The sequence below is a fragment of the Leptodactylus fuscus genome, chromosome 11 (assembly GCF_031893055.1).
Source record: "Leptodactylus fuscus isolate aLepFus1 chromosome 11, aLepFus1.hap2, whole genome shotgun sequence".
NCBI classification, from domain to species: domain Eukaryota; kingdom Metazoa; phylum Chordata; class Amphibia; order Anura; family Leptodactylidae; genus Leptodactylus; species Leptodactylus fuscus.
In genome coordinates, this window is record NC_134275.1 from 54,272,295 (window position 1) to 54,296,178 (window position 23,884).

General features: G+C 41.4%; 1 protein-coding gene and 1 long non-coding RNA gene across 2 annotated transcripts in view; one reads left to right on the top strand and one right to left on the bottom strand.

Moving 5' to 3' along the window:
* LOC142184122 (uncharacterized) overlaps positions 1-23,884 on the top strand; it is a 437,945-nt gene that overhangs the window by 91,569 nt on the left and 322,492 nt on the right. The window lies entirely within an intron of this gene.
* ZDHHC9 (zDHHC palmitoyltransferase 9) overlaps positions 1-23,884 on the bottom strand; it is a 53,362-nt gene that overhangs the window by 4,721 nt on the left and 24,757 nt on the right. The window contains exons 2-7 of the mRNA XM_075258834.1: positions 11,739-12,030; positions 9,809-9,969; positions 3,066-3,224; positions 2,588-2,725; positions 1,099-1,147; positions 106-208 (exon numbers count right to left, since the gene is read on the bottom strand). Coding sequence (XP_075114935.1) covers positions 106-208; positions 1,099-1,147; positions 2,588-2,725; positions 3,066-3,224; positions 9,809-9,969; positions 11,739-11,905 — 777 coding nt within the window. The 5' untranslated portion in view covers positions 11,906-12,030. The remainder of the gene's footprint in view (positions 1-105; positions 209-1,098; positions 1,148-2,587; positions 2,726-3,065; positions 3,225-9,808; positions 9,970-11,738; positions 12,031-23,884) is intronic.

Here is a 23,884-nt window from a genome sequence, read left to right on the forward strand (position 1 = left end):
GGTCATGTAGTCAGGGGGCCGGACAGTAATGGATATTGTAATGTACCCAGCGAGGGGGCGAAGGGGAATAACCAGAACTAGGAAGAATGATAAAAAACAACTCACATCTTCATTGGTTGTCTGGTTCAGAGACACCAGGAACGTGTGGAATCCGGTTAATCCCACCACAGACCAGAGGGTGAAGAAGCAGATGAAGACTTCCAGCACAGTGAACGAAGAGTTAAGGAGAAGAACATCATGGGGAATGGAACATCGTATTTCTAACATGGATATAGGAACTAGATTAGAGCAGGACTTGGGCAGATTCCTAACATTGAATAGAATGGTATAGATATCTTGAAAAAAATAGGAAAAATGTAAAACCATCTATTAGAAAGTTGCAGAATTTTTCATTATGTAAGGACTGAACTTTGACCTGTTACAAAGGGCGTTTGAAGCCCTTTCCCCTATATCCAGCTGATCTCAAATCTAGAAAACCCCTTTAGATAGAAGTAAAATACAAATATGCTAGATGGGAAAATCCATCCTGAGAAACCAGAAATGTAAGACTTAGTGTGAATGATGTCCACACTGCAGGGTGTGGCGGTGAAGAAACATCTTCTGCTGTCAGATATAATCATATCAAAGGGGGCCACACGGTGGCTCAGTGGTTAGCACTGCAGTCTTGCAGTGCTGGGTCCTGGTGTTCAAATCCTGCAAAGGGCAAAAAACCATCTGCAAGGAGTTTGTATCCCCGTTTCTCCCCGTGTTTGCATGGATTTCCATTCCATATTCCAAAAAGACATACTGATAGGGGGGGAAAAATGTACATTGTGGGGCTCACAATCTACATAAAAGAAAAAAAAAAGACATAATCCCATCAAGGATCTTACTGATCCAGATCCAATGGAAATCACTGCAGCATCTGAGAATAGTCCCAGAATACAACGTGCCAACATTAAGAAAAGGAGAACCTGCACCGCACAATACAGCAGGGTATACTCTGTCCATGAGCCAGGGCTCCCTCCTCCCACTTGTATTCCCGTACACGCGCGAGCCTCGGACGCTTCAACTGAAGAGTTATAAGAAGTTGCAATGTTCAGAAAACAGAAAGGATATGTTCCCGGACTTTCTTTCAATGTGTTCAGGAAGCCAATTTTTAAAGAATCTGGAAAAAAAAAATAAAAAAATAATTGAATCAGAAAAATAAACGTAAAAAAAATGGATAAGATTTTACAATTTCATTTTTTTTGCTTAGTGTATTCCCTTTAGAAAGATGGTGCTGGCGTAGGATGAGGAGTTGTGGGCGAGGGCACTTATGTGATAAACCAGTGACAATCAGAGACTGTAACGTTACACATCTTAAGAGACATCACAGCTACACGGCAGATGGGTTATCTACATGTTGGAAACCCCCTTTAAGTGAGGCTGTGTCCGGACTGGTTATTGCACCTGTCATTATAGTTATTGTGATCATTGCACTTTATGGAGTCTCTGCTGCACTTAAGATGTCACTTTAGATTGATGTTTTGTTCATATTTATTAATATTCACACGCTGGGTGTTGGGTTATCCCTGGCTGGATGATTCATTGTTGCTTGTGCACTATACTCACATTGTACTGAAAAGTCAATCATGGAATACAAGCATCCACCACTTTTCTCTAATTTTGGAGTGTGGCCCATTTTATTTTTTTGCTTGTAATCCTTCCATGTGTGATACAGATCAGAAGACATCAGAGGACTGTATCTATTACTAGCATCTGCCCGCAACTTTGTCTGTGGGTTTGAGTTGGCGCTGAGCCGCTGCAATTTAGGCATTCGCCGTTGGTTATGATCCGCCATGTGCCGCCACGTCCACTCCTGTGCGCCCCTGTCCCAGCGGGCTCTTTACCTACCGGCTGCTCCTGGCTCCCCGCAGCCACCCTCATCCCCCGCACCCCTGACCCCCTCTGCCTCCCGCGGCACCCCGGGTCAAACTCCCCAACCCCTTTTCCTGCAGACCCCCCCGTCTATCGGGAACCCACTCCCCCCCCCCCCCCCGCTTTAGCAGGACCCCCTCCGCAAAATCCCCTAACTCCCCCGCCATCACATGCACTGTCCCGCTGTCACATGACATGGCATACTCAGCAGAGCTAAGCTGGAGGGTTGGGAAGGCGCAAGACCAGTAAGTTGAGTGCGGTGTCGCGGGCTCCCGAGGAGATGTTGTGTACGTCGGCAATGTGCGCATGCTCCTGCAAATACAGTGTAGCTGTGGTGGCTGGCCAGGCGGTGTCGCGGATCCTGATTGGACTTGATGGACTAATGTCTACATCCAACCTCATCTACTATGTAACTATGTAATCCCCTCATGTGTAATAATATATGTTGTATCCAATACTGTGGCACTGCACGCTGACCTGCTGTGTATGCATCATGGGTAATACACTACTGGATACTGAACTACTGTATCTAATCCAATCATGTAAAACTGTATGCTGATCTGTGTATCTAATCCTTTCACATGTGTATCTAAGCTTAGGTTTGATACATGAGAAAATCCCCAATGTTCTGCATGTGCTGCCCCCACTGCGTACAGAAGAACCAGAAGACAAGTGCCCGGGGACTCACTCAGAGCGACGTAGACAATGTTGAAGGCGAAGATGTAGATTGTCAGGAGGGATAAGGACAGGATGAAGAGGTAGAAGTAGCGATAATTCCTCTTCCCAACACAGTTCCCCACCCACGGGCAGTGGTGGTCAAATCGCTCTGGAAAAGAAGAAGAAACCTGGCTGTTAGTATAATCTGCCAACCGCCTGCAGTGTCATCATGAGGCAGAGTCAGGAACTTCTCAGGTGGGAAATGGACGGACAAAGGGAACAGAAACAGAAAGCGGCACTGAAGGTTACAATGTGAGATATAATAGATCAGAATCATCACTTCTGTGGTGGCACCATAAATCCCAGCAAGCCATGACTATCTGATGCTCATATAACATGCTGGGAGTTGCAGTTCACACGTGCTGATCCATACCTGGTAGACCGCAGGCATATCTGATGTCGGCAGTGACAACCTCGGCTCACACGGAGCTTACGCTGCAGGTACTCACCGACACAATTGTCACAGATACTGCAGTGCGAGGCACGAGGAGGACGGAAGATTTTGCAGGTGTAACAGTATTTCAGCTTCACAATCTGATTGTTGATTTGGACATTTTTAATTCGAGGTGGCGGCCTCTGACCTTGCGGCACGTTCCCATTGGCTGCCTCTGAAATACACAAGTAGTCACAGAAATGGAAGGTTTATTTCGGCTTCATTTAGTTGCCCAACTAAAACCTATTTCATTTTCTGATTTCATACATGGGACCACTCCCTACAATCCCACCACACACATGCACACTCCTTATTATCCTATCACGCACATGCACACTCCTACCACACACATGCACACTCCCTACAATCTCACCACACACATGCACACTCCCTACAATCTCACCACACACATGCACACTCCCTACAATCTCACCACGCACATGCACGCTCCTTATTATCCTATCACGCACATGCACACTCCTACCACACACATGCACACTCCCTACAATCCCACCACACACATGCACACTCCCTACAATCTCACCACGCACATGCACGCTCCTTATTATCCTACCATGCACATGCACACTCCTACCACGCACATGCACACTCCCTACAATCCCACCACACACATGCACACTCCCACAATGCACATGCACACTCCTTACTATACCATCACGCACATGCACACTCCTACCACGCACATGCACACTCCCTACAATCCCACCACACACATGCACACTCCCACAATGCACATGCACACTCCTTACTATACCATCACGCACATGCACACTCCTTATTATCCTACCACGCACATGCACACTCCCACCACACACGTGTCCACTTCTTACTATCCTATCACACCACACACATGCACACTCCCACAGCGCACATGCATGTTATTTTTCCCTTTAGATCCCACACAAGTGTTAAAAACAATAAGATTGCTTCAGTTTTACCTACAGACTGTTAGAGGTTAGTACTGTATGGAAGTAGTTACATGGGATAAATCAGGAAAGTGAATATGAGAAGAACAGAACCTGTAACTGGCGCACAAGTAAGGCTTGGCAGTAAATCGCCTCTACCTATCACACGAGCCGCCTGCTGCCAATCTTCACATCCACATTCTAGCGTTACAATTTAAATGTTGCACTACTTTGCGTTGTCCAGCAGGTGTCACTGTTACAAAGTCAAACAATAGAAAACCTCTCACTACCCATATACATCAGCGAGAGAGGAGAAGCACAGAAATCTTACACAATAACAGTAACATATCACCTGCAAGTCATTGTATAGTCATTATCTGGACAATGTTTCCTTATAGGAGATAAAACGTTGCACTTTGTACGATTGTACTGGAGACGTTCCGTAAAAGAGACCCTGCAACAATTGCTTAGTAATTGAGAACATGGCTGAGGAGTCTGTATTCTAGAAGTCTGTAGACTGATCATAGTCCCGATTAGCTCTTATAGGAGAAGTGATTCCTGCCATGTGAATCATAAGAGCAGGAGCTGTCCTTGTATTCCAGTTATGCAGCTGATGATCTGATAGGACGGAGCGATGATGTCATCAGTAACTGGAGCCATTTATATTCTGTTTCCTATCACACTATGAATCATAAAACTTCATATAAAATTCTAAGTGCAGATGATACACGAGAAGGTCAGGAACTCCGCATGGATTGCAAGACTAAGAACCAGTTTAGGTCATGTTGTCCCTGGTGGTTTAGTAGGAGCAGAGAGGTGGACAGATGGCAAAATGCAAATAGCACAGCCATACTATTACACCTCAGTGCACACCCCTGTACTATCACATCTCAATGAATGTAGGAGAGATGTATACAGTATAACATATCAGTGCACATAGTACAGATGTATACAGTATAACATATTATAACATCTCCATTGCATTTGCTTAAAAACATAGCTGAGGTGTAATACCAGACAATCCATGTGATGCTGTTGCTAGAAAAAAAAACAAAAAAAAAACTGAGGTTTATTACAGACTCCTCGACTGACCATCATACAAGTAACCCACAGCGATGATTTCACCCTGTAAACCAAGTCACTTGATCTTCAGCTTCATCGCTCTTAACCCCGATCTGAATTTAACATCACTGACGTGATGGAACAAAGAATCAGAAACATCAGAGATTGGGAGATCACCATAGTCTAAGTATTGCCAGAAATTACACTCATACCAGGTAAAGACCAAACAGTCTTAGGATGAGAAAAACATGGCTGCTTTACCCCCCAAACAACGCCACACTTGTCCTCAGGTTGCGTTTGGCATTGCAGCTCAGCTCCATTAAAGTTAATAAGAGTTAACCGTACGATCTGTGGACATGTAGGGTGCGGTTTTAGAAAAATGCTCCTAATTTCCATCTTAAACTTAAAAAAGGAGAGGTATCCCTGAAACGCGTTGTGTGACCCCAATATACTCCTGTAATACTGGACCACCCAGAGAGCCCGGACTCGCTCATGTTCTATGGTTTTAGAAGATGGTAGTCTTTTTTTTTTTTTTTTTTTTTTTTTTAATCCTAAGCAACCCCAAAACTCAGTGGGAAATTTTGGTTCAATCTGGCAAAATTTATTATAGGACTAACACGAAGTGCGGCTATACAGGCGAGATACAGCCGGCGATATTCTACATCTATTCCAGCAATGAATCGTATAACATGATTAATAACATTGTGCAATACAGGAGGTAATTCTGGTTGGACAGGAAATAATCCAATTAGCCACAGACAAGACAGGTCACCCCAACCTCATTGCACACTAAACCTAGATGTATGGGGAAGGGGGGAGTGTATTATAAAGTTGGTGCCAAACTATCTATCTATCTATCTATCTATCTATCTATCTATCTATCTATCCATCCATCCACTGTCTATCCATCTAGCTATCTATTATCTATCTATCTATCTATCCATCCATCCATCTATCTACTATCCATCCATCTACTATCCATCCATCCATCCATCCATCCATCCATCCATCCATCCACTATCTATCTATCTATCTATCTATCTATCTATCTATCTATCTATCTATCTATCCATCCATCCACTGTCTATCCATCTAGCTATCTATTATCTATCTATCTATCTATCTATCTATCTATCTATCTATCCATCCATCCATCCATCCACTGTCTATCCATCTAGCTATCTATTATCTATCTATCTATCCATCCATCCATCATCTATCATTTATCTATCTATCCATCTATCCAGGGCCGGCTCCAGGTTTTTATGGGCCCTTGGGCGACAGAGCCTCAGTGGGCCCCCTTGTAAAGGAGGTGGGGGAATCGAGACACTGTGTGTTGCAGATGAAGCGAGTGACGTCACACAGGAGTGTGGCGTCACCAACGCCATACCTCCCAATTTTCAAAGAGTAGAAAGAGGGGCAAAATGTGCGGCGCGCTCTGCGCGCCGCGGCAAATTTGGCTCCACTCACTTATGTTGACTCTGCCCATTCTCATTAATTTATCATGTGCTCCCACACAGTATAATCCTCCTACAGTCACCTGTAAATTATATGCCCCCCCCTCCATCTATCCCCCAGTTTCATATACACCCTTCCTCTGCCCCCAGTTTCATGTCCCCCCCTCCATCTCTGTCCCCAGTTTCATCACGTTCTCCCCCTTCATCTGCCCACAGTTTCATGTCCCCCGTCTCTGCCCCAGTGTCATGCTGTTCCACCCCCCCATCTGCCCCAGTGTCATTCCGTTTCCCCCCCCCTCCATCTCTGTCCCCAGTGTCATGCCATTCCTCCCCTCCCCTTCATTTTCCCCCCAGTTTCATTGGGCCCCCTCCATCTCTGTCCCCAGTTTCATGCCGTTCTCTCCCCACCCCCTTCATCTTCCCCAGTGTCATGCCAGTCCCCCCCTCCCCCAGTTTCATGGGCCCCCTTCATTATGTTCCACCTTAATAATTAATACAAAACAAACACTTACACTCACCTTCCATCGCTCCCCCGACGGTCCCCTGATGCTCCTCTCTCCGCTCTCACTCCATTCACATAGGCGATTAAAGCAGGAGCTGTGTGTGAGCTCAGCTCCTGCTTTAAAGCTGCGGCCCTACTTGCGTCTGTAGGCGCAGTGTGATGACGTCCACAGCTTTAAAGCAGGAGCTGAGCTCACACACAGCTCCTGCTTTAATCGCTTATGTATTTAATTCAGCTCATCGGCGTTCGTCGGACGTTTGTTAGGTTTAATCCCAATTAGAAACAGTATTATAAAAACAAAACAATAAAAAACAAAATATGTATCCTAAATATTATTAAATGTACAAGGAAAAACTTCTTTTGGGGTTTAGTTCTATATTGTAACATTTGTCATCCAATGTTTACATTAAAGAAGACAACTAGAGATGTGCGAGTAGTATTCGATCGAGTAGGTATTCTATAGAATACTATGGTATTTGAAATATTAGTACTCGATCGAATACTACTCGCTATTTGCAGTAAATATTTGATTCAGAACCAGCATTGATTGGCCAAATGCAAGTGTATAGCATTCAGCAAATCAATGCTGGTTCTGCCGGAGGCTTGTCTGTGAGGAGGCGGAGTCTAAGATTGGACCACAGCAGTCTCCATTGTGGTCCAATCTTAGACTCCGCCTCCTCACAGACGAGCCTCCGGCAGAACCAGCGTTGATTAGACGAATGCTGTACACTGGCCAATCAACGCTGGTCAATGCATTCCTATGAGAAAAAGTCAGCTCCCGCATAAACGCAAGCTGCCAGCTCTCCCGACTAGAAAGGACGAGCCTGCTGCAGAACCAGCGTTGATTTCCTGCAGGCTAGTCAGGAGAGCTGGCAGCTTGCTGTTACGAGGGAGCTTACTTTTTGTCAGCGCTGTGACTATAGACTATAATGGGGTCCGTGCACTTTAACTGCACTTCACTCCTCCTAAACACTCTCCTCCTGCTATTCGTGGACTTGGTGACTCTCCTTTAGTCAAATAGTGGTTTCCCCTGAAACGAGCATTTTTTCCCATAGACTATAATAGGATTCGATATTCGATCGAGTAGTTGAATATTGAGGCTCTACTCAAAACAAATATCGAATCTCCAATATTTCACTACTCGCTCATCTCTAAAGACGACACAAGTTCCGATAAAAACCTAATTAAAAACTGGTAAGAATGGTAAAAAAATAAATAAAATAACAAATAAAGAATAGACGTAAGGATTCACGTAGATCTTTCCTACGAGTTCCTCCCCCGTTCTCCACTAAAGATCATCATTATCTGATATAAGAGGAAACAAAGCCGCTCGATACGCGAATCATTTGCGTTCCATTTGCGTGATCCTTTCACCGGGCGACATGTAAATTGTACGCTGCACATCTCGTGTTCTTCCTTATATCGAAATGTTAAAAATAAGATGAAAGCGATGTAAATCTCAGTCTGGGTGAACTTGCTCCACGCCTCACATCCTAAATATAGAGCGTCTTTCAGAAAGCCGCATTCCTATTGTGCCGCACTGACGTGTTACAACCTAACAAAGAAATCTGCATAGGCCGATAACCGGGAGGCGCTGGCTTTGTTCTCTGGCCAATCTAAGCAAAAAAAAAAAAACTTTTTTGGTGTGTGCGGCAGGAATAACCAGCCGAGCCTACGACATGTCAGGTCTCGTAGTTCTCACCGTGCTGTGTTTTACGGAATATAAATGTCATGTTCACAATCACAACCAATTGTTTAAAAGTGTAACAATTTTGTAAATAATCTTCATGAACAATTTCCTGTTATTTTGTATCTATTGTCTATGGCTCCTGAGTAGATTGAGGGGGTGTACAGAGTAACACGCAATACCGGCGGGCACGAGAGAGGTATTTGGACAAGTAGGAGGTGACTTTTGAAGCGGTGCGGCTCATACAAGAACACACCCATTACCTTTAAAAGGGGTTGTATAACCAATATCACTCTTTCACAGGATCAGGGTTATGTGCCAGATGGTTGAGGGTAGGGTTGAGCGATCGGGATCGGCTGAAAAATGATCAGAAATCGGATTTTGAAATCTCAAGATCGGCTCAACCCTAAAAGTGACTTTTCCCATAGAGAAGCATTGACTAGGGTTGAGCGATCGGGATTGGAAAAGATTGGATCCCGATCGGCAATCGAGCAAATTTCACGATCGGGATCGGCCGGAAAATGATCAGAAATCGGATTTTAAAATCGGATTTAAAATCGGTCAGTGCTTTATTATGGGGCTGCTGGAGATCACCATACCGGCAGTCCTATAGAGGTGGAGGGGTAGGAAGGTCATTGTTCTCATGTTTATTGGGGATCCCAGTGGAGAGACCCCCACCCCCGAGTTATCTCACACTTAGAGGAACCTAAAAGTCCTTACTATAATGAAATTCTAAAAATTTTTACGACCTTCATGACACTTCTAAATGAGGAGTCATAATATGGCCAAGTCTCCTGTAGAAATCTTGAGCTGCTGACATGCACAGTCAGCTGGTTCCTTCTGTTCGTCTTCACTTCCTGTCCATGTGAACCCCTCCCTCCTCCCGAAACAGTACCACCCTAGTCCGAGGGCTCTGTCCGGTATTACATTTCAACTAATTTACCTGAACCACAAATAAGCTGCATTACCACAGCCAGCCTATGGACAAGAGTGGCGCTGTTTCTGAAAAGAAAGCCGTTCTGTTTTCCTAATCTTATTCACTTAACATTGCAAGTAAATCAAGAACAAATACAACAATGCATCACATTTTCCATTACATTGAGCTGTCTAAACCTTGTAACTCACCGATCTCCATTTCAATAAAGGCGGCTTCATCTGGCAACGCTCGAGGGATCACCCCGGGGTCGCTGAAACTGGTCCGTAGTAGGGTGGCCATGGAAAAGAGGAAGAGGACCGCTGCAAAGACTGGAATCGCCGGCGAGAGCTGCACCGCCAAATAGCGACATCTGCACAGGAAACATCGGAAACGGTCATCAGGGGGCGCAATGTGCGGCCATCATCATGCAACACCTAATAAATCCTCCCTGGTGGCCACTCGCCAGAATTACACTTGGAATCCTCCCAGGTTCACTAGAGGACACATCTCATTAAATATTTGCAAAAAAAAAAGGGCCAGGATTTTTGGCTTCCAGAGTCTGGAAAATGAAGGTTTCTCGCAAATTTCCAGAAAATGTTAACCCTTTCATTGCTTTGTCACAGATTACATAGAATTGAAAAAGTTCCGGCCGCCTTGTGGAGATCCCGGTGATGTAAGGAGTCGTACAGCCGATGTTCCTTGGGAAAAAGTGGGGAAATTAACTCTCCTCCTCGCCCCTCTACAGGTAGCATCTCAACTTGGACGGATACCCCTAGTCATGATTCAAGGTCAGACATTGACTTACAGGGTGGCTACCTATAGGGGGCACTAAAGATACATTTTACAGCCTGGTAAGGCATAGGTCTAATTTGCACAGTGGCCATTTATGTATAGGTCTCCTATAGATCTTTATTAGATGCTCGAATGATGCCCCCTAGTGGTCATAGATGGTACTTATTATGTTTAGACGTTGGTTATGACACTTTTTGCCCCCCCCCCATATGGAATTTATTAATAAGACATAAATGATTTATAAACGGACCATTCACCAACTTCAGATCCTTTCACTGGACATCGCTCCACTGATTCCAGCACAGTTGGAATTTTTACTCTAGCTGCCACCGTTCCTGAGCAATCAATGCAGTTAGTTTTGTTACCTGATATGCTAAATAGACTGTATGTCAAGTGGGTGGTGTTAGGAGAAGGCAAGGGGGTGTGGAAGTGGATAGTGTCAGAGCTCATAACCATGTCCCCTTGCATGCTCCTGCCTGACACCACCCACTTGACATTAGGGAGTCTAGTTGACATATCAGGCACCAAAACTGGCAGCACTGATTGCTCAGGAATGGTGGGGGCTATAGAAAAAAATAAAAATAAAAATAAATTATATATATATATATATATATATATATATATATATATATATATATATATAATCACAAGGTTGATTGGTTTGTGTCATATTCCTACATAGGAGCTGCATACACAAAACTATAAGAGATTTTCATTTGAGAGCTGCATTATGGTTTATCAGATCCGAAAATAGGCATTTGCATAAGTCTACACGCCCTGTTAAAATAGTTATACATGAGAAAATCAGAACATAAAACAAAACATAGAAGAAATTTGTGAGAATCCAAGACCCCGAGAGGTTCCTAAAAATGTTCTACATAAATCCTGAAGTTCCCAGACTAAACATCGAGAGGAATTCAGTGATGTAAACAGCGATAAGATCAGAACGAAGCCTCTGCCTCGTAACCCTCCGCTCCAGCATGACAAAGTACTTGTAAAAAAACATCTTTCATTATCTAAATCTCTGACACTACCGGCCAGGCAACATAACTCAGCGCCTTTCCCATATCTGATCCCTGCACTCTCAGTAATGGGGAATCTCACACTGTCACATCATGTCCAATGCACAAGTCATCATAAACACAGACCTGAAACACAGAATCCAGATCTTTACCTCCAATGGAAGACTTCAGCATATCCCACTGTATGACTTACTACAGGATACAAGCCTATAGGCTCAGGAACAGAATTCTATGCATACAGTGTAAACTGACACAGCAGTAGGTATTACCACAGAGAACCTCATAGTACTTCTCCAAACCTCATCATATCTAATGTGACACTCACTCGAAAGCAAAGAAGAGCGAACACGTCCCCAAGATAAGTATCAGCGTCAGATAGAAGATCCCTTTCTGCCTCGCCATCATGACCCGGCCATCGCAGCAGAACGTATTCTTCCCGGGAAGCTTCTCCCACTTACGAGTCACCTTCTTCCTCACCATCATGACAGACATGGTGCCACCGCAGCTGGGGGAACGTCTTCAGTAAACCTTCCTGTAAATCCCTTCAGCTCTGCTATCCAAGGCTCTTCCACACTGGCCAAGCCGAGCAGCGCAACATATTAGAGGCAAACAACGTCCTACAAGAACAAGAAAGGAAAAGGTCTCAATGCAAAAGAAAATACAGAAGGGCAATACATAGGAGGCAGAATTATAGTAGTTATATTCTTGTACATAGGAGCAGTATTATAGTAGTTATATTCGTGTACATAGGAGGCAGAATTATAGTAGTTATATTCTTGTACATAGGAGGTAGTATTATAGTAGTTATATTTTTGTACATAGGGGCAGTATTATAGTAGTTATATTCGTGTACATAGGAGCAGTATTATAGTAGTTATATTCTTGTACATAGAGGGTAGTATTATAGTAGTTATATTCTTGTACATAAGAGCAGTATTATAGTAGTTATATTCTTGTACATAGGAGCAGTATTATAGTAGTTATATTCTTGTACATAGGGGGTAGTATTATAGTAGTTATATTCTTGTACATAAGAGCAGTATTATAGTAGTTATATTCTTGTACATAGGAGTAGTATTATAGTAGTTATACTCTTGTACATAGGAGCAGTATTATAGTAGTTATATTCTTGTACATAGGAGGTAGTATTATAGTAGTTATATTCTTGTACATAGGAGCAGTATTATAGTAGTTACATTCTTGTATATCGGAGGTAGTATTATAGTAGTTATATTCTTGTACATAGGAGCAGTATTATAGTAGTCATATTCTTGTACATAGGGGCAGTATTATAGTAGTTATATTCTTGTACATAGGAGCAGTATTATAGTAGTTATATTCTTGTACATAGGAGGTAGTATTATAGTAGTTATGTTCTTGTACATAGGAGCAGTATTATAGTAGTTATATTCTTGTACATAGGAGGCAGTATTATAGTAGTCATATTCTTGTACATAGGAGCAGTATTATAGTAGTTATATTCTTGTACATAGGAGCAGTATTAAAGTAGTTATATTCTTCTACATAGGAGCAGTATTATAGTAGTTATATTCTTGTACATAGGGGGTAGTATTATAGTAGTTATATTCTTGTACATAGGAGCAGTATTATAGTAGTTATATTCTTGTACATAGGAGGTAGTATTATAGTAGTTATATTCTTGTACATAGGAGCAGTATTATAGTAGTTATATTCTTGTACATAGGAGCAGTATTATAGTAGTTATATTCTTGTACATAGGAGCAGTATTATAGTAGTTATGTTCTTGTACATAGGAGCAGTATTATAGTAGTTATATTCTTGTACATAGGAGGCAGTATTATAGTAGTTATATTCTTGTACATAGGGGCAGTATTAAAGTAGTTATATTCTTGTACATAGGAGCAGTATTATAGTAGTTATATTCTTGTACATAGGAGGTAGTATTATAGTAGTTATGTTCTTGTACATAGGAGCAGTATTATAGTAGTTATATTCTTGTACATAGGAGCAGTATTATAGTAGTTATATTCTTGTACATAGGAGCAGCCATTTTGCTCCTGCTCTTGGAAAAAGAAGTGAGATGCTCATTCTTCAGGCTGTTTTGCCTCGCGGCATCCGCCTGAAGACATTCCCTCCCAACTAGGCTCATTCACCAACTATTCACGGGCCCATGTGGCCCAATCACAGGACCAGTCGAAGGAGCAGTTTTTTGGACCGCTTCAGGTTACGGTCCAAAAAACCCAGTGTGAACTTATCCTAAACAAAGCGGTGCAGTATTATAGTAGTTATATTCTTGTACATAGGAGCAGTATTATAGTAGTTATATTCTTGTACATAGGAGCAGTATTATAGTAGTTATATTCTTGTACATAGGAGCAGTATTATAGTAGTTATATTCTTGTACATAGGAGGTAGTATTATAGTAGTTATATTCTTGTACATAGGAGCAGTATTATAGTAGTTATATTCTTGTACATAGGAGCAGTATTATAGTAGTTATGTTCTTGTACATAGGAGCAGTATTATAGTAGTTATATTCTTGTACATAGGAGGCAGTATTATAGTAGTTATATTCTTGTACATAGGGGGTAGTATTATAGTAGTTATATTCTTGTACATAGGAGCAGTATTATAGTAGTTATATTCTTGTACATAGGAGGCAGTATTATAGTAGTTATATTCTTGTACATAGGAGGCAGTATTATAGTAGTTATATTCTTGTACATAGGAGCAGTATTATAGTAGTTATATTCTTGTACATAGGAGCAGTATTATAGTAGTTATATTCTTGTACATAGGGGCAGTATTATAGTAGTTATATTCTTGTACATAGGAGGCAGTATTATAGTAGTTATATTCTTGTACATAGGAGGCAGTATTATAGTAGTTATATTCTTGTACATAGGAGTAGTATTATAGTAGTTATATTCTTGTACATAGGAGCAGTATTATAGTAGTTATATTCTTGTACATAGGAGCAGTATTATAGTAGTTATATTCTTGTACATAGGAGCAGTATTATAGTAGTTATATTCTTGTACATAGGAGCAGTATTATAGTAGTTATATTCTTGTACATAGGAGCAGCCATTTTGCTCCTGCTCTTGGAAAAAGAAGTGAGATGCTCATTCTTCAGGCTGTTTTGCCTCGCGGCATCCGCCTGAAGACATTCCCTCCCAACTAGGCTCATTCACCAACTATTCATGGGCCCATGTGGCCCAATCACAGGACCAGTCGAAGCTACCCGTATTTTGGACCGCTTCAGGTTACGGTCCAAAAAACCCAGTGTGAACTTATCCTAAACAAAGCACAAGGACAATCAATTAAAGTAGCCGGCAGTAATTTAGAGAGCTCGCCTTTTTCACATGGACAGTTGTACGTTGCTTGCTCTTGAGTGGGTAACCCCAAAAATCTTTTCATATACAGGTATGCAGCAGAAGGTAAAACCGGAAACATTGTTACCAAAAAGCACCACAATAGATAGTTGTGTAACTGGAAACCAATGTTACTCTTTTGCCCATGAACTACTTATAGATTACACTGGAGGGAGCGGGAAGGGTTGGCCTATGTTGTTAATTGGGAGTAGATGTTTTTTTTTGTGTAAGGGGCAGAAATTTAAATTTTTGATAAAAAAAAAAAAAAAAAAAGTTGTAATAGTTTATACTACATAATATGTATTGAATATATCAAATCAATAAAAACATTGAAATTAAATAAAAAGTTGTTCACATCAATGTCACGACAAGTTAGTAAAATGACAAAATTAAAACTTAAGTGAAAAATAAAATTTACTGTAGTTCTGAAAATCTCAATTTCAGCGTGACACTGAAAATTTTACTTTAGCCTAACCAACAATTTAACATATTTTACATGAGCGAAGCCGCCGGGTATTCTACTAGTAGTATATAAATATTAATGTTGTAATGCCGTCCTTCATTATTACAGTCATACATTATTATTTATGTAATTAGAAAAATAAAAACATTACAAACAAAGCCTCCATGATGTACAGTATGTACATGGGAGTGAATGCAGACTGACACCTGACCATAGGGACACCTTGTATCACATATAGTCCATGTATATAAGCTATATAGATCTCTGCACAGGAGCACCAATACAATGTTCTTGTTCTACGAGGGTCGTTATCCTAATATATATATTTGCATATGACGCGGAATACTTCTATACAGAAGAGTGTAGGATTCGGTCGCGCTGCTCACGTGATTCTCCCTCCATTACACAGCACTGATCACACATCCGATGATTTCTCCCGGTATACAGAAGCCATTGTTATCCGAAATGTTCCTAAAACCTCATTTTTTGCTCCCGTTTCTATAGCAGCATTGAGGCCACATATCAGATGGTCGTCTGCGCCGCACATCAGGCAGAAGCACATCAGGGCGGTTATTTTTACTTCTTCTGTAACCTGCCAATCTACTCTATGAGCAGAGAAAAAATAGGTCAAACAGCACATGTGGAGCCGGGGATGGAGGATTCTCGGCCGCCCTCGCTTCTCCTTTCAAGAATGCCTTTCTAGAGGTTATTATTGCTGATTCTGTCTCGGGTCCGCACCTCAAAGGTTGTTCTACAGAAGATCTGAGGATGTTACGGGGCCGCCAGCTTGTGCAGAACATAAAGGGAATCGGTTCAATCAGTGGCATGAAGGAAGGGAAAAAAGCAGAGAATGTGCTGCTCTACTGTATATGGCGGTATCAGGCTACACAGAGATACCACGACAAAATCAGGGCTGCACTCACCCGCCATTGTTCAGAGAAGTAATCCAAGTATCAGGGTAATATAAAAGGGAACAAGTCATAAAACAAGTATATGATTTGACATTGTTAAGAATTTTCAAGTTATAGCTAATAAATAACAATTCTTTAAAATGTCTTTTTTTTTTTTTTTTTAAATAAAAGTTCTATGTCTTGTCATTTTCACTCTGACCACTAAGCCTAATAATACATTGACATTTGCTAATTCTGTAGGGTTTTCTTTGCAACAGTGAACGGATTTACATCACAGACAGGATTACAATAGAAGATAATGCCACTATAGACAACAACACTGCATACTTCTCAACCGTCCAGCGGGACAGTCCCGGATTTCAGGTCCTGTCCCGCTGGCCTGGTTAGCGGGAGGTATCTCCTGGCCTTAACTCATCTGCATCCAGAGGACACAGATGAATTGAATGCAGTGGAATGAAGCAGGAGTCGTCATGTGTGCTCCGGGTCTGGGAGCTGTAGGCACAATATGATGATGTCACGCCCGCAGCTCCCTGAACACTCTGGGAGCAGAGACCTCTACCGAGCAGCAGGGAGAGGGGAGAATCTGTGAGGTTTATTTTTGTGGGGGAAGCTGGAGGGGGGCATTAAACAGTGGATGCACCAGTAGAGGAACTTTATACTGTGGGGGCAATTGGAGGAGAACATTCTAATGTGGGGGCACATAATATTAGTGTCACTGTAGGTGCAATATACTGTGGGGGAATGAAGATAAGTGGATGGGAATGGGCAGAGTCAACATAGAAGAGGGGGAGATAAATTTGCTACATGCATCATGACTCATCATGACATCACTTCTGACAATAGATGATGTCATAGCATCTCTACAATAGATGGTTTCAAGGCTTATCTAAGATAAAGATAAGGTAAAGATCAGATAAAAGATAAGATACTTCTTTAATAGTCCCACTATGGGGAAATTCAGCATGGATAACACAACAATAATATAAAATACAAAAGCTACGGCAGAGGCTTTACAGTGACAGAAGGTTCAGATAAAAGGTAAAGAAGATAGTAAGAGGGATCTCACAATTTAAGGACCCTTCAGTTGTCTGTACAAGCCCCCCCACCCTCTCCCATAGACTTCAATGAGTCCGCTCCAGACTATTTCTACCTATGGCCATAAGACTGCTGTAAAGTATATCACTAAATGCTGAATACAGAGAAGAGAGGGAGGTCGGGCAAGTGGCCGCCCCCTGTTTTTGTAGGTTGCAAATTTGTTGCCAATATTGATTTACTCCATGGTAGTGATTGGAATTGGAAATGGAGGATTAGTCCTATGGGACAAACCTTGTGCCCATCTGCACCTGCATGGCAGAATTAAAGGGATTGTCTGTAATGACAGTCCCTTTAAATGACCAGTCCATTTCCCCTGGACACAAAGTATCACTGATGTATCTCTCTCGTACACATCTCCCCCGCCCGCTGCTCACACTTACCATCCTGATGACTACACAACCCAGAGCGGCCACAAATTGCACCTTAATTCTCCTTAAAAGCAGGAATGTCTAAGCCTCTTAATCTTCCCTCTTCAGAGTCTGCCTCAGTTACAGAAAACCATAAAAGTGCAGGAAATCCACTAAAAATGTGCTAAAAAGCAAAATCATTCAGAGGTGAACAGACTGGAACAAAAGTTTAAAGATCACCAGATGACAAGAGCGGGTCAGAGAGCGCCCCTCCCCCCTGTGCACAAGTCATAGCATTAATTAGTCTAGCCTTATTGCTGAGAAATATTAACCCCTTCCCTGCCAGACGTACTTACTGAACGTATTACTCCAGGGGGAGTCACAATTTTTTGCATTAGGTTAGAGAAGAAAGTGTAGCTCCACAATCACATATAGGACAGCTAAAGTTTCTACCTTAAAGGGAATGTTTTGCACTTTTTTTTCTTTTCCGTAAGGTCTATGGGAGATTTCTGTGATATCATCTATTGTCAGTAATAGATGCAATGACGGCTCTGTGGTGTCATCTATAGAGGTGTTATCTTTTATTGTAATATTGCCTGAGAAGTCAATAAGGTGGCTGCTGCAAAGAAAACGCAGGATTGGCCAGTGCCAGTCTGTTATTAGGGTTGGTGGACGTAGTGAAAATTGCATGATTTAGAACGTAAACATATTTTTTTAGGAATTTTTGATTATATTTTTTTTATTAACTTTTCATATAAAGTGACATATTTCCTTCGATATTAATCTGATACTGATATTTTCACAGATTTTTTTTTTTTTAAGAAAACTATAAAAATAAAAATTCAATTTTGGGAGTAAAATTGTTCTGAGTTGAATTTCACCCTTAAGAACAAAGGGTTTGGGGTACATAGACTAGGGCCATCCTACCTGTGGATACACATGTGGACAAAATTGTTGGTACCCCTCGTGTTTAATGAAAGATAAACCCACAATGGTCACAGAAACTTGAATCTGACAAAAGTAATAATAACCAAACTACAAGTTGACAAGCCACAAAGCTTCTGGGAGAATGTCCTATCGACAGATGAGAAAAAAAAAATCAAAATTTTTGGCAAGAGACATCAGCTCTATGTTCACAGATGGAAAAGTGAAGCCCATCTTGAAAAGAACACTGTCCCTACTGTGACACATGGAGGAGGCTCTGTTATGTTCTGAGGCTGCTTTGCTGCATCTGGCACAGGGTGTCTTGAATCTGTGCAGGGTCCAATGAAATCTCAAAACTATCAAGGGATTCTAGAGAGAAATGTGCTGCCCAGTGTCAGAAAGCTTGGTCTCAGTCGCAGGTCATGGGTCTTACGACAGGACAATGACCCAAAACAAACAGCTAAGAACACCCAAGAGTGGCTAAGAGGGTAACATTGGACGATTCTGAAGTGGCCTTCTAGGAGCCCTGACCTAAATCCTATTGAGCATCTTTGGAAGGAGCTGAAACATGTCGTCTGGAGAAGGCCCTTCAAATCCGAGACAACTAGAACAGTTTGCTCATGAGGAGAGGCCAAATACCTATGAGAGGTTCGATTAGAAAGAAAATCCAAGATTGTGCCACAAACAGAGCAGAAATTGATTCCTAAAAATCAGTGACAATAAAGACAGGTGGACATATGAAGACTGATGTGAAAAAGTGTACAGTACAGAGTCTGTCCTAAACATACAAAATTATTCAACAAATAAAAGCAAAACTCATTACATGAATCGAATCCCACCACCACACACCCCTTATATAATGGAGTCAAAAGTCGATTTACTAAACAGTTTGTTACTTTCTATGCAAAACCCTCCAAACTAGAAACAAAGAAAGAAAGAAAAAGACAAATACAGTAAAGTACTAGGAAGGTCGAAGTGTTTACTTTTGTGATTTGCATTCTGAGAGGTGTCATCTTTACACCTAACTATGTACAATAATCCAATGTAGTAAAAATTAATTGTTCCTGCTAGAACAAGGGAGGGAATCTGTGCAGGAGCTTGTTTACACTTCAAGCAAACAAAATAGAGAGAACAGCTCTGGAGTATAATACAGGATGTAACTAAGGATCAGTACAGGATAAGTAATGTAATGTATGTACACAGTGACTGTACCAGCAGAATAGTGAGTGCAGCTCTGGAGTATAATACAGGATATAACTCAGGATCAGTACAGGATAAGTAATGTAATGTATGTACACAGTGACTGTACCAGCAGAATAGTGAGTGCAGCTCCAGAGTATAATACAGGATGTAACTAAGGATCAGTACAGGATAAGTAATGTATGTACAAAGTGACTGTACCAGCAGAATAGTGAGTGCAGCTCTGGAGAATAATACAGGATGTAACTAAGGATCAGTACAGGATAAGTAATGTATGTACAAAGTGACTGTACCAGCAGAATAGTGAGCACAGCTCTGGAGTATAATACAGGATATAACTCAGGATCAGTACAGGATAAGTAATGTAATGTATGTACACAGTGACTGTACCAGCAGAATAGAGAGCACAGCTCTGGAGTATAATACAGGATGTAACTAAGGATCAGTACAGGATAAGTAATGTATGTACAAAGTGACTGTACCAGCAGAATAGTGAGCACAGCTCTGGAGTATAATACAGGATGTAACTAAGGATCAGTACAGGATAAGTAATGTAATGTATGTACACAGTGACTGTACCAGCAGAATAGTGAGCACAGCTCTGGAGTATAATACAGGATGTAACTCAGGATCAGTACAGGATAAGTAATGTAATGTATGTACACAGTGACTGCACCAGCAGAATAGTGAGTGCAGCTCTGGAGTATAATACAGGATGTAACTCAGGATCAGTACAGGATAAGTAATGTAATGTATGTACACAGTGACTGTACCAGCAGAATAGTGAGCACAGCTCTGGAGTATAATACAGGATGTAACTAAGGATCAGTACAGGATAAGTAATGTAATGTATGTAACACAGTGACTGCACCAGCAGAATAGTGAGTGCAGCTCTGGAGTATAATACAGGATGTAACTCAGGATCAGTACAGGATAAGTAATGTAATGTATGTACACAGTGACTGTACCAGCAGAATAGTGAGTGCAGCTCTGGAGTATAATACAGGATGTAACTCAGGATCAGTACAGAATAAGTAATGTAATGTATGTACACAGTGACTGCATCAGCAGAATAGTGAGCGCAGCTCTGGAGTATAATACAGGATGTAACTCAGGATCAGTACAGGATAAGTAATATAATGTATGTACACAGTGACTGTACCAGCAGAATAGTGAGCACAGCTCTGGAGTTTAATACAGGATGTAACTAAGGATCAGTACAGGATAAGTAATGTATGTACAAAGTGACTGTACCAGCAGAATAGTGAGCACAGCTCTGGAGTATAATACAGGATGTAACTAAGGATCAGTACAGGATAAGTAATGTATGTACAAAGTGACTGTACCAGCAGAATAGTGAGCACAGCTCTGGAGTATAATACAGGATATAACTCAGGATCAGTACAGGATAAGTAATGTAATGTATGTACACAGTGACTGTACCAGCAGAATAGTGAGCGCAGCTCTGGAGTATAATACAGGATGTAACTAAGGATCAGTACAGGATAAGTAATGTATGTACAAAGTGACTGTACCAGCAGAATAGTGAGCACAGCTCTGGAGTATAATACAGGATGTAACTAAGGATCAGTACAGGATAAGTAATGTAATGTATGTGCACAGTGACTGTACCAGCAGAATAGTGAGCACAGCTCTGGAGTATAATACAGGATGTAACTCAGGATCAGTACAGGATAAGTAATGTATGTACACAGTGACTGCACCAGCAGAATAGTAAGTGCAGCTCTGGAGTATAATACAGGATGTAACTCAGGATTAGTACAGGATAAGTAATGTAATGTATATACACAGTGACTGCACCAGCAGAATAGTGAGCGCAGCTCTGGAGTATAATACAGGATGTAACTCAGGATCAGTACAGGATAAGTAATGTAATGTATGTACACAGTGACTGTACCAGCAGAATAGTGAGCACAGCTCTGGAGTATAATACAGGATGTAACTAAGGATCAGTACAGGATAAGTAATGTAATGTATGTACACAGTGACTGCACCAGCAGAATAGTGAGTGCAGCTCTGGAGTATAATACAGGATGTAACTAAGGATCAGTACAGGATAAGTAATGTAATGTATGTACACAGTGACTGTACCAGCAGAATAGTGAGTGCAGCTCTGGAGTATAATACAGGATGTAACTCAGGATCAGTACAGGATAAGTAATGTAATGTATGTACACAGTGACTGTACCAGCAGAATAGTGAGCACAGCTCTGGAGTATAATACAGGATGTAACTAAGGATCAGTACAGGATAAGTAATGTAATGTATGTACACAGTGACTGCACCAGCAGAATAGTGAGTGCAGCTCTGGAGTATAATACAGGATGTAACTCAGGATCAGTACAGGATAAGTAATGTAATGTATGTACACAGTGACTGCATCAGCAGAATAGTGAGCGCAGCTCTGGAGTATAATACAGGATGTAACTCAGGATCAGTACAGGATAAGTAATGTAATGTATGTACACAGTGACTGTACCAGCAGAATAGTGAGCACAGCTCTGGAGTTTAATACAGGATGTAACTCAGGATCAGTACAGGATAAGTAATGTAATGTATATACACAGTAACTGTACCAGCAGAATAGTGAGCACAGCTCTGGAGTATAATACAGGATGTAACTCAGGATCAGTACAGGATAAGTAATGTAAGTACACAGTGACTGTACCAGCAGAATAGTGAGCGCAGCTCTGGAGTATAATACAGGATGTAACTCAGGATCAGTACAGGATAAGTAATGTAATGTATGTACACAGTGACTGTACCAGCAGAATAGTGAGCGCAGCTCTGGAGTATAATACAGGATGTAACTCAGGATCAGTACAGGATAAGTAATGTAATGTAAGTACACAGTGACTGTACCAGCAGAATAGTGAGTGCAGCTCTAGGGTATAATACAGGATGTAACTCAGGATCAGGACAGGATAAGTAATGTAATGTATGTACACAGTGACAGCACCAGCAGAATAGTGAGTGCAGCTCTGGAGTATAATACAGGATGTAACTCAGGAGTATAGTATACTATAGTATAGTATAGTATAGTATAGTATAGTATAGTATAGTATAGTGACAGCTCTGGAGTATAGTACAGGATGTAACTCAGGATCAGGACAGGATAAGTAATGTAATGTATGTACACAGTGACAGCACCAGCAGAATAGTGAGTGCAGCTCTGGAGTATAATACAGGATGTAACTCAGGAGTATAGTATACTATAGTATAGTATAGTATAGTATAGTGACAGCTCTGGAGTATAGTACAGGATGTAACTCTGGATCAGTACAGGAAAAGTAATGTAATGTATGTACACAGTGACTGTACCAGCAGAATAGTGAGTGCAGCTCTGGAGTATAATACAGGATGTAACTCAGGATCAGTACAGGATAAGTAATGTAATGTATGTACACAGTGACTGTACCAGCAGAATAGTGAGCACAGCTCTGGAGTATAATACAGGATGTAACTCAGGATCAGTACAGGATAAGTAATGTAATGTATGTACACAGTGAGTGCACCAGCAGTATAGTGAGCGCAGCTCTGGAGTATAATACAGGATGTAACTCTGGATCAGTACAGGATAAGTAATGTAATGTATGTACACAGTGACTGTACCAGCAGAATAGTGAGCACAGCTCTGGAGTATAATACAGGATGCAACTCAGGATCAGTACAGGATAAGTAATGTAATGTATGTACACAGTGACTGCACCAGAAGAATAGTGAGCGCAGCTCTGGAGTAGTGTAACTCAAAATAGTACAGGCAATTTTAACTGCTTACAACTATTGCCTATACATAGTGTAGAGGGGGTCCAGAGGTCACCCCACACTATCACTTGTGTTTTTAACTTGCACAATTCCTGTTCCTATAGATTTTATCTTAAAGGTCAATAGATTATAAGTTCCTGTGTAAATAAACATGCAGTCTGCACAGGGTGAGGCTCTGTACATGTAAAGCACAAGGGTTGATATAAATTATTATTGGTGCTGCACATTAGTCTGCAGCAACTAAATACAAAATAAAAATCTTCATTCAACCAATTTATTATGTCAGGGTCTAGAGTGAATACAGAAGCCGGTTACCCTTGTCCCCCAACTGACAGACTACCGATATAAAGACCTATTAATTTATCCCCCTTAATTATTCTCGCTAACATA